At 39.7% G+C, this 12654-nt stretch overlaps 1 protein-coding gene across 1 annotated transcript in view; it reads left to right on the top strand.

The window, feature by feature from the left end:
- ANO2 (anoctamin 2, calcium activated chloride channel) overlaps window positions 1-12654 on the top strand; it is a 188227-nt gene that overhangs the window by 157449 nt on the left and 18124 nt on the right. The window contains exon 18 of the mRNA XM_009324365.1: window positions 4450-4598. Coding sequence (XP_009322640.1) covers window positions 4450-4598 — 149 coding nt within the window. The remainder of the gene's footprint in view (window positions 1-4449; window positions 4599-12654) is intronic.

The raw sequence follows: 12654 nt of genomic DNA, 5'->3' as shown, positions 1-12654 counted from the left end.
CCCAGGGAAGTGGTTGAGTCACCATCCCTGGAGGTATTTAAAAGACATATAGATGGGGTGCTTAGGGACATGGTTTAGTGGTGGACTTGGCAGTGCTAGGTTAATGGTTGGACTTGATGATCTTAAAGGTTTTTTCCAACCTAAATGATTCTATGATTCTATGATTCTATTCTATGATTCTTCTTTCATGCTATTCAGTCTCCTCAAGAATGTATCTTGCTTTTCGATATTCACTGGCAAAAGGACCAGAAATAATGTCTCTTCTACAGTTCTACAGTTTTCTCTGTCCAGATTCATATGGCTACTAGTGGGGTCATGAAACTTTGCTGCATGTGCTTCAGCACAAAGCTCCTCAGAGATTATTCCTGAATGGACAAACCTACCTCTTTCTCACTGGTGGGGCTGCGTGGCTTGCAGAAATCAGAAGCTAAAATGGCTCTTGGTTATCATTGTCTGTCAACTTTGTTTAAAATTGTTCATCTGAGTAATTAAAAAACAGGTTTCACACAAGTGTATTTAAAAAGTTTACTCAGTTTCAATAACAGAATCATATGTGCAGCTATAGAGCTCTGCAAAACTCATTTTCATTGCCCTATTGCTGTATAGCTGGAGAATAACACTGCAAATCCCTGTTCTCTGTTCCTTTAACTTTCTGACACATTTTTGTCTGGTCTGAAACTTCACATGCTTGGATATGACACAAAGGTACATTTTTTGTGGAAAATTTGAAAGAATTAATTTGGCTTGCTTTCAGTTAGTTGATCCTTTAAGAAATTACATAAAAATAAAAATTAGAACACTTCAAAGCTTAACTCAAAATGGTTAAAGGTGCGACTCCTCATGCCTGGCTTATAGATAGCCAGATGAAAAATTAAAAATTATTCTGAGTAACTGAGCCCTGGATTTAGTGTATTTCCAAATAAACATTAAAAACAACAACTATTGTTTTAGTTACTGGGTTCTCAGGGGAGTTATATGTATGCATTAAACTCCATAACTCGACTCCATGGTGCTATAACCAGAGGATTAGATCACACATGTACAGACTTCACATCTAAACACACCCAAATTTTATCTCAGCTGCCGCACAGTGACAGCGAGATGCTTTTCAATCTCATCTGCCCACAGAAATGTGAGGGACATTTATAGCTCATATCATTTTATTGGAACAGAAATCAGCACTGTCTTGAACTGTCCTCTGAGAGTCCTTCACATTAGGAAATTAATTAGGATATGCTGGAAGAGCACCCTGGGAATTCTTTGATTGTTTTAAATCCTGCCCCCAGACTCCTACCCTCTGCATACTACATCACCTCTGTCACAGACAAGTTCCCTTGATTGCCATAAAAGCAGAGAGAGGGAAAGGAAATTTTAGTGTCTTGAAATGACTGAGTTTGCATGATGTAGGAGGTAAATGCCTTTGTAAGGATCCATCTAATTCTTTCTTGTGAAGTATTTTACATCTCCCTACCCTTTTATTAGAACTGTGTAAACCGAATATTCTGGGTACTGAAAGCATTTGGTTAGCTCCAATATATCTGGGTACTGCCAAAGGACTGAGGAAGTTACCATCAGACTTATGAGCTACGTCTTAGCTGCACCTGGAACAAAAGCTGGAGTTGATCTGTTGATTTTTGCAGCTTTGTGATCCTGGGACTGACAGGGCCTGATGCAATCTAGATCTGTTTTAAGAGTGTCTGCCAATCCCCATTTCCTCTGTACTGGTGATGAAATTGAATGGGTCCTGTACACATTGGTTGGTGTAGAAATTCTGCAGCCACAGTGGTCATTTCCAGGCTGCTATAGAGCCTTGTGCTATGTGGTGACACAGTGTTCCTGTGTGGCTCAGTGTATATTCAGGAACAAAGCAATAAACCTACCCAGCAAAGCCTTTAGTGTGTTTGCCAGCTAGCATTGCCCTGCTACTTAAGTTAGGATCTGAGAAAGCGGTTCTGCTTAACTGGAGGTACAGATGAAAACCCCTACCGTTTCCCCATACAATCCTGTCTCCAGGCCACACAACTCTAGTTCAAAGGATTTATTGCAAGCTGTGGGGGAAAAGTTTGTGGGAGAGCCCTGCTTACATTACTGGCAAAACATCACTGGAATTAGTCTGGATTTTCACTCATATGGCACATATGTGAAGAACTATAAAATAATGTTGTGCATATTTTTGAAAGATAAATTTCATCTGCAAAATGAAGACATACAGTAAGTATAAATCTTGATGTTTTATACTAATTCAACTGTATTTAACTTCCTTGATTTTGAAGAAATAGCTCATTCTATTGCATTTTTCCATGGGAATTTTTTAATGTATGAAATAGCATGAAGTTATTGATGCATATGCATTTAAAACATCATCTGTGGGGGGCATTGGGAATACTTTACTCTTCTTTTACAGATGGATTAATTTTACTCTGGGATTATACTACTTATGAAATTCATGTATTTGTCAGTGTCATGAAAATTGTATCCCCATCTCAGTGGGACAGTGATCGATACTACTATTCCTACTGAGGTCCAAAAATATACTTGCACAAATAATTGCTCACCCATGTGACTAATTTATAGTCTGGCCACAATGGATGATGTTATCGTAAAACGTGGTCAAAATGAGAACCTCTGATGCAACCTCTTCTGATCTGCGGGAGCTGGGAGACATAACTGATCTGTGTTTACTTAAGAAATGGTAGGAAACGGTTTTGCTTTTCTGCTTCAGAGACAGTGAAAACTCGCCAGCATAGTTGGTCTTGCAAGACATATACTTTTCAGGTAACAGAAATATTTCCTGACTGAAATCGGGAATTTCCAAGTCTCACCATAACAATGTTTGTGTGCTAAGTCAGTGTTCCACCTTTATACACACTACAGCGTATCTGAAGGAAAATTCAGAACCTCTAAAACTCTTATGAGAAATCTCTGAAGGAAGATTATACAGTTGTGCAAGTACATAAAGCATCTAACTCCTGGTGAAGTAAGTTTTTCAGGGTCTACATAGATCTGCATACTTTGCCTTATACATCATCGGTAAACTCTCAGGAAAAAAAAAATACTTCAGAAATACATATTTTTCACTTAAGTATTCAATAAATGTTTCAATTTTGATGTTAGTAGTTATAGAATTCTGTAGTTTCCAGTGGCTTAGGAATAAACTTGCAGAGAAGTTCCAGTGAGTTCCAGTTCTTCCCCAGTGAGTTCCAGTATGGGCTGCATTGTGGAGTACTGAAGAGGCTGTTACTGCATTTATCCCAAGTGACACTTTTCTAGCAATAATTTGTTACTGAATCCAAAGTGACTAAGGTAGAATTTCTGTTTGTGTGTGACAGGAATGATACACGTCTCTGAGACCAAATTCTACTGCCCTTGCTGAAAGGGGCATCAATCTTTCTCATCAATCTGATTTTCTCCATTAGTTTGAACCCTGTTTGCACGTTAGGTAGAAGCAAGGGAATTGTGTTTCTCCGGGATGAAAGGCCATTAATAAAATTAAGATATTGCTTACACTTAACATTTCATAGGTACATATTTTATTTTTTTTTATTAGTTGTAGCATCATTTTGGGTAAAGAAAAGAGTGCTTCCCCTTTAATGTTCCACAAGCAGCATCTTTTTTTGTCTATTTAGATAAACTCAGGTATATATGCTTGTGACAAGAGAGCACTGGAACCTGAAGAGCTGCAGGTGTTTTCTGGTGGTCACAGGGCTGGCTTTAAGTCAATAATATTCATTTTTAGAGTCCTAAATGGCTATCAGTATCTTGGAGACACTTCTTTTTTTGGTGCTGCAGATTTATTAGCAGAGGTGCTAATTTCCTTTTGCTTTGAACAACAGGCAGTTTTTCTGCAAAAATGTTTGTAAGTCCACCAAGTTTAGGAATCAGTACATTCTTGCACCCTCTTTGGTTACCAATATGTACGGTGATTTAGACCTCAAAAGCATACTATTTTGGAAGTTTCCAAGTTTCATGGTGAGAGAAAAGTGCACCTGTGTTAGATATGTGGTATGAAGGCACCACATAGCTTTCTGGTATTTTGTTTGTTTCTTTCTTTCTTTGTTGAGGGAGAGCTGCCCAGTGTGTTGTTTTTTGATCATATTACTTATTACTAATATTATTTAGGTCCAAGGTGCTTGAGCTTCAGGAAGATGCCCATTCAACATGTATCTAGAGAGAAACAAATATTAAAAAGTGCTGGGTTCAACTCCATTTTAACAGCGTTATGCTGTTGTAGCTTTCCTTTTGACACAGGAACATAGGAACTGCTGCCCCCAGCAGCCTGTCACCTGGCAATAAGCAGCATCAGAACTTCAGAGGATGGTGTAAACTAAGCCTAAGGGGCACCAAAATAATGTGATATACATTTTGTGTTGCAGTGCAAAGACTTGGGCCAAATCTTGTAGGGGGAAAAAAAAAAAAAGACTTGGTTCAATCTGAACTTCTGTTCCTCAGGAAGCTAAAGAAGCTCTTCAGGAAGCTGAAGGATGAAAGAACTGAGCCAAAGGAAATGGACACCAACCAATCAAAGGACCCTCAGCAATGGGATCTTGACTACCTCTTGGAACCTTTCACTGGGCTGACTCCAGAATACATGGAAATGAGTGAGTTTTCTGAATTCCCTTTCCTTTTCTGCAATAACCATAGTTTTACATAGGACCGATCACCGTATATCATATGACTGTGTAATAACTTTGCATGATAAAGGGGCAAAAAACCCAAAACACTTGTAGCTTTGCAGAAATTACATGCAAGGCAGCAGGGCTATGAGACTACCACATTACTGGCATAGCAACAATGATGAGTCTTAGTTTCTGTTAATACTTACATTGTGAGAGTCCAGTGTTCCCATCTGGGAATAGTGTATAGACACCGCACAGCCACAGAATCACAGAATAGCTAAGGTTGGAAGGGACCTCTGGAGATCATCTAGTCCAACGCCCTGCTCAAAGCAGGATTAGCTGGAGCAGGTTGCTTAGGGGCTTGTCCAGTTCTCCTGTTGGGTTTTGAATATTTCCAGGAATGGAGACTCTACAACCTCTCTGTGCAACCTGTTCCAGTATTTGTTCACCCTTACAGTAAAAAAGTTTTTTCTTATGTTTAAATTGCATTTTCTATATTTCAATTTGTGCCCATTGCCTCTTGTCCTTTCACTGGGCACCCTTGAGAAGAGTCTAGCTCTGTCTTCTTTAGTCCACCCAAGAGGTATTTGAACACATTGGTAAGATCTCCCTGAGCCTTCTCTTGTTGTGGTACAACAATCCCAGCTCTCTCAGCTTCTCCTTGTACATCAAGTCCTCCAATCCCTTAATCATCTTAGTGGCTCTTCACTGGATTCACTGCAGTATGTCCATGTCTTTCTTGTACTGGGGAGCAGAGAACTGGAAAGACCACTACAGGTGTGGTCACAGTAGTGCTGAGTGGAGGGGAAGGATCCCCTCTCTTGACCTGCTGGCAATGCTCTTCCTAATGCACCCTGGAAGGCTATTGGCCTTCTTTGTAGCTATGGCACATTTCTGGTTCATGTTCAACATGTTGTCCACCAGGATGCCTAAGCCCTTTTTTGCTAAGCTGCTTCCCCAGCTAGTCAGTTCCTAGCATCTACTGGTGCTTGGGATTATTCCTCCTCAGGTGTAAGACTTTGCATTTTCCTTTGCTGAACTTTGTGAGATTCCTCTTGGACCATTTCTCCAGCTTGTTGAGGTCCTTCTCAATGGCAGCACAACCATCTGGTGTAACTCCTCCCAAAATTAAAATTACTCATTAATGTTTCAAATGTAGTAAAAATAGGTAGATTCCAAAATATAAATGTGTGTTTTCTCATAGAAGTAAATTACCCTTTGCAACAGAAAACTGTAGGAATATCTTTTTAGATGACTTAATTCATGACAACGTTACATGATGTTGAATCACGTACACAGCATTCCCAGCTATGCTTAAATTAAAATCCACACGCATATACAACAGGAGAGAACCTTCAGCCTATAAGAGCTTCTTGGTGAGCTGAAAGAGACAGTGGAATGGAGAATTATTATTCCCATTTTGCTCATGGAGAGCTGCGGCATGCAGGTATTGAGTTGGCCACACTTTCTAAGGAAATCTAGGGCACACTTGAGTATTATTTCTCAGTCTCCCACCTTTCATACTAGTTGTTTAACCAGCACATTCTCTAGTTTTTTAAATAGCATGTGCATACTTCCTCTGCATACATCACCCTTCTGGAGTAACTGACGTCACTAGTGGTATGCACTGCCAGACATTTGGTCATCTTTCAAACATGTGTAAAGTAGGAGCAACTCTATTAAAGTCAATAGTATTCTAATTTTGTAAAGCTGGTGCCCGCCATGTGTATATCATCTGTGTGTACGTATGTGCTTGTTGTTTTTCACAATTACTTAAATTGCTGCTAAACTATGGCAGAGATCAGTACTTTTTCAAGGTTGCTCCACAGTTTGCTTTTCCACATTAGAGGAGATAAGTTTGTTGGTGGAAACCCAGATGGAACTGGGAGCAATTCTTTCTTGAAGTGGCAAGATGCCACCAGTTATGTATTGGTAACCACACTGTCAGGGAGACAGCGGTTCTTGATTTCCACTAGGTGGGATCCAGGAGCTGGATCTGCTGCTTCACCGAAATATCTCTCTTAAGATGCAGTGTCTATCAGAGTGGAACTGTATGCACTTTTTATTATCTGCAAGTGTGGATTGCTGACATCTTAGTGACTTGATCCATCATTTGCATATCATTAAAAGACTCTCCGATTTAGGATCTGAGGTCAGTGTGTCCACTGTAAGTAATTTGAGACATAGAATTAGAGTGTTTTCTGCTATCTGAAAGTCAAGAGTCAAGAAAGAAACTTCAAAGCACTGAGTTTGTTCAAATAAAATATCATTAATAATTTATTTTCATTTTAACATGTTTGGCACTGTGCCATTGTCCTCAGTAGTTATAATTTGGAAGTCTGGTCACCTTGGCCTCTTGATTTCACGTTGCTCAACAGAAAATTTAACTCCACCATCCAAAGTTGCGCTGATACTTATGAAATGATGTTTGAAATTCTGAGTACAGTATCTGGCCTGTATAAATGGATACAGAGAGCAAACCCAACAACTAGGCATTTTTGGTATAATTCTGCTTTGTAAGGAATCCTCTGTTGTCTCCTCTCAGCTTTCACTGAGATTGTTTGATCACATTCATCTCCGTGCATCCACTTACACTCATCTGCTGCTCCAGCAGGAGCAGGTCAAACACTGGGATAAAGGAGTACACTACAGATGAATTAGCGGATGACAAATATCAAGCATCTGATAGAGAATTTCAAAGTGAAATATATACATGCCTTCTTTCTCATTCTAAAGTGTGTTTGTTATAAACTCCAAGGAGTATCTCTATGACTCAACAGAACCCAGGAGGACAGAGGTGCAAATAATCACCAAATAACTCAATCCTGCAGCCCTGTGACACAATTCAACTTCAGTTGTCCTCGGGGAAATGAACCTGAGAGGAAGCAGCACACAGGGATGCTAGGGAGTAAGTAAGAGGCCAGGCTTTTCATACCAGATGCAAACCAAAATTGCAGTGTACCCCTCAGCCCTGTAGCTGCCTCATGAGTAGACTCTGGAGAGGCAGAGGAGGAGAAATGGGGAATAGTATGGGTGGGGGAGGAGGAAGAAGAGAAATAATCTAGGCAATCCCAAGCTTTAGGGCATAAAAGTATACAGGTGAAAAACCACAGCTTGTCAATGGGCGTATTGTCTAAAACCAGACATCTGTTAAATATTGTATGTGACAACTCCTGTTTTAACAAGCCACTATTCTCAAAACATCTGAAAGAGAATGCATTTTATGACAAAAAAAGTGAATACCATGTATGGTTTATCTATATATGTAGAAATAGCTATATTGATTTATAGATATAATACATAATTTATTTATAAATGCAAATATGGGATTTTATATAGTGGTGGATTTATGTAAATATATAAATACGTAAGTGTATATGAGGTACTTTATATAATGGCAGATTTGGGGATCTCTTTTATGGATGTTTGTAGATCTGAACCTTGCTCTCTGTAGTGCCATTAAGTTGACAAAAAAAAGGCCTCACCTGCCATGATCTCAATTGTTTCAAGTCACGTTAGGATCTGGCTGTGTGTTGCAGCCTCTACTACCTTATCCCCTTCTGCACGTGATGATACTTTGTTGAAAAATTCTCCTTTAGGATTGATTTTTTCCTTGCATTAATTCAGCCCAAGATGATTTTTCCTCCTGGAAACTTTAAGCAAACTTCTTTGCATTTTTTGAGTTAAACAACAGTGAAAAAATACAGACATATCCCCTTGTAAACATTTTAATATGTTTTTATGCTCAGGCATAACTCAGAAATGTCTGCACTTTAACATCCAGAATTTCCTTGTTAGCTAGTTCTCTCTAAGGACAAGGACCTTTAGTTATTGGCAATAAACAAACAGAATAAATACGACTGTTTATAAATATTTAATTTCTTGTCCTTGCACATCTGTGGTAGTTGATCTTATTCATTCTGGGAGCTAAAGCACGCAATCTGTTGCAGCACAAATGGCTAATTACAGCAAAAGCCCCTGGCAGGGTAAGGAGCAGCCAGACTTCTTCCCAGTTATAATGGGCCAGAGACTGCTGAGTACGCTCTGTGATAACCAAGAAGTGTGGCTGACTGATACAGAAGCAGGATGGAGCCTTGAGGGTGTTATGAACTAGAATCTCCCACTTTCCAAACGTTGTATACTGGTGCTTTCTCCTAATTGTATTTGGACCTAATGCAAAGCATCCAGGTGTGGGAGGAAGCTCTTTCCACTCTCGGTTACGTGTGCAAACTCCCATAGCATCTGTGATGATGCCGTCACCCTGATTCAAGACGTCTGTGTAGGAGATCACCCTTGATTCATTGATGAGGACACCACTTAGATGCAAAGGTCTGCCTTGTTGGAATAACTTGTAGTATCAGGATCTAAGCTACTGATGTTATAAATCACTGGGCACTAAGCCTGTATTTTAGATTAGTCCCTTGTGCCTAGATGATAAACAATGTTAAGTGCTTCATCCTGCAGTCATTCAGGGATGATTAGATAGATGCCCTACAAGTGAATGGATGAATTACTAATCTAAACATTTGTTTACAACAGGAGAATTAGCTTCTCAAGTGAAGAGGATAGCTCACTGAGCCTTGTAGTGTGCCACAGCGAGTTATGCCCTGCCCATGGGATTCAAGACAGATGCACAGCACATGAAACCCAAGCTGCACCTCCCCAGCCTGCTTGTTGCCCCGGGTCCATATCACTGCACTCAGCTGTCAGATTCACTGCAGAGTGACTCAGACCACCCACGCCAAGAGGAAGCACTTTGTGCAGCTCAGCACTGAACCTGTCAGCTGGGATTGTTGTGAAGGGCATCAAGCTGGAATGGCGAGGCAAGAGGCAGTTACACAGCTTGTTTACCTGGTTTTCTACATTTGATTTGAGAGGGGGAGGGAAGGGAAACAATGCAGCAAGTGCAGAGGAAGCATTTTTTTTTTTCTTGAATTGCTTAAAAAGGCAGAATGACTGGGAGGTAAGAAGAGGTATGATATTAAGGAAAAGAGAGAAATCGGACTGCTGTTTCAGAACTTAGTTCTTAATTTTCACACTGATTTACTCAGGCAAGCTCCCACTGGTATCAGTGACTATCTGCTCAACCAGGAATGAAGCAGCTGAATAAAAAACTGTAGACTGGGCTTACTGTAGCCTTTGGGTTCCCCCATCCAGATGATGATGGGGTTTCATGCAGAGACAGGCATGGACAGATTATTTATCTATGTGTGAATATTCACTACATTCAGGTTTATCCTGCCAGGATGCTCCTACTTTTAAGGATGGGTGACATCTTTAAGACTACATAGAAATCCTCTGACCAAGCTGAGACTCTCGACTCCAGGTCTGCCATTCGCTAGGCTTTACCCTAATCACAGGCAGTCCTTGCCTTTTGTACCCATATAGAGTTTCTTCTACTAATTTCTGTCAAAAGGGTTGACATACGCCTTTTCTGAAGGAAACCTGGAGTCTGACCCACTGCCCATGTGGCAAATCATATATTCTCTTTGCATTGCCTTATGAAGCAGATTAGCCCTGGTGAGGCACCACTTGTCTGAGGGATAGTGTTTGGAGCAATCTCAGGATGTGTTTTGCAGTACGATATGCCACAGGTAAAGAGTTTTTGATGATAACTCTCCCACTTCAATTTTGCAATGGCCATTTTAAAGCTGCTGGGATTTCTTTTTATTCTGATTTATTACACCAGGAAGCCTGAAGCCTTGTAGCTGAGACGCTGTAGGAAGCTTTCTCATCACTTGGACTAGATGTCATGGGAAGGAGAAACGATACTTTCCACTGGCCTGTTGACTTCAGGTCCCTCCTTCCCATTCACAAACCCATGAATTTGCTGAGAGATCTCTCTGCCTCAGGAAGACATACGCAGAGAAGTAAGGCTACTTGTCATTTTGCCTTTTTAGACAGGAAAGATGATATATTGAGGTTTTGGGCTAACAACTTGTGACACTAGGATGTTTCCTGGCCCTAAAAGACTCAAGGATTTTCTCAAACCAAAGCTTTAAAAAGATAATGAAATAGGTAGCTAGGACAGAGCTGGGAAATATGAGGCAAAAATTTATTTGCTTTTCATAGATAAAATCTCCTATTCATAAACTGTAATTAAAGTTTTCTTGAAGAATTGTGCTACAAGAGTTCTGAATGATTGACGGAGAGTCAGCAGCTGCAGCTGACACTGGAAGCAAGACACTGGAGCAAATTCAGGGCAGCCAGTGGTAGGAATGATGGTTTCATGGATTCTGACTCTTGCACAAAGTTGTATTTCAACAATTATTAGTTATGAAAGTAAAACATCTAACTAGGAGCAGGTCCAGCAAAATCAAGTACATTACTTCGATGTAACATAGAGCAAGCATTTAGTTCATGACTTTGATGTAACATAGAGCAAGTATCAAGACCAAGGCATTTAGTTTTAAGGTAAAAGCCATATATAAATCTAAAAAAAAAGAAAACATAGGAGGGTAAAACCCAAAGTCTAGAAGTCAAGCAGACTTCCGTTGACTTAGTGGCATTTCACAGATACCAGTAGTGTGGGAGGAAGAGGCCAACACTTCACCAAGGCAAATAAACTCTAAGTTTTCCTTTGGGGAAAGCTTTTGTAGGTAATTTCTTCAGTGAGCTGAACTCTTAATCTGATTTCAGTCAGCAGACTGTGCTGAACTTGTTTCTTGAGCAGGCCTTGTCAGTCAATAACACGTCTGCACATAGTTCTGATTTGCACCAGTGAAATTTCTGATGACCGTTTGTTTTGATATTAGTAACTGATATATATTTGTATTTCTTAGCAGACACTCTTAAGCAGAGAACACTCTTAATGTTCCTGAGTGATCAGAAAATTTTGCTCAAGGAATCATGAAACATAAATTGTCATTGTTAACATGTGTCAAATTTGTAATTAGTACTTTCTGTTTCTAAAACTGTGCAATGACTTTTGACCCAGCCCAATATACCAGACCATATCCATTCCCAAAGTAGGTAGCATGTATAGCAATTTCCTCATCCAGCTGGTAGCAAGTTTGCAACATGTGTAACTAGCCTACAGTGATAGGAGTTGTCAAGAAATTGATGTTTAGAATAGCAATAAATATTGCTAATGAAACAAACTTTATGAAATTGGCTCCAAAACCAGCTAAATGATGCACGTGAACATGGGAAATTTATACCACTACTGTTTTCTTGAGAAGAAACTGATATCAGCAATGACTTTCAGATTCTTATTTCATTTGGTCTTCCCTTCTCCAGTCTAACCCCTCTAAGAGTCCAAGGTTCATGTGGCAATTAATTGAAAACATTTTTTCTCAAAGAGAAGTGATAATAAAGGGTTTCATCATCCAACTTCTATTAAAAATCAATGGCAAAACTCCCTTTTGAATTTTAAGATGAAAATGATCAGATCCAATGTCTGTAGCTACCGTAAGGTATCTTAGAGGTTTGGAAGAATTTCCCCTAAAGCAGGAAAAGCCATCAAAAAGGCAATGTGTGAGGCAACAAAATAATAAAAAAAAAGGAATCATTGAAGAGAAACCTGCATTTTTCTATAATCTCTATAATGAGGATGGATTTGAAAATACCAACTCAGCCTGTTGTGTGTATGCTTGTTGCATACATTTATTACCAAAGAGTAGTAAATTACACCTTTTCCTTAGTTTCTCAGCCAGGCTTGGCTGTATATTGAGAAGTTTCTTCTTGGGACTTGGAAAGTCGCTTAGCACAGGAGTGACTTCCATTGTTTACTTCCAGTAACACATGATCCTATGATAGATAACACTGATACAGAAGTAAGAGAAAAAGCTACAGAATCATAAACAATTACCTTCTCTTAGGTTAGGTTTTGATGTAAAAGATACTACGGTTACTCACTCTAGGCAGTGTGTAAATCTGGTAGAACCTGAGTGATATTCATAGAATCATAGAATCATAGAATAGTTTGGGTTGGAAGGGACCTCTAAAGGTCACCTAGTCCAACCCCCCTGCCGTGGGCAGGGACATCTTCAACTAGATCAGGTTGCTCAGAGCCCCGTCCAACCTGACCTTGAATGTT

The sequence above is a fragment of the Pygoscelis adeliae genome, unplaced genomic scaffold (genome assembly GCF_000699105.1).
Source record: "Pygoscelis adeliae isolate BGI_AS28 unplaced genomic scaffold, ASM69910v1 Scaffold65, whole genome shotgun sequence".
NCBI lineage: Eukaryota > Metazoa > Chordata > Aves > Sphenisciformes > Spheniscidae > Pygoscelis > Pygoscelis adeliae.
The sequence above is the reverse complement of the archived record's forward strand: the minus strand, read 5'-3'. Positions and strand labels throughout refer to the sequence as shown.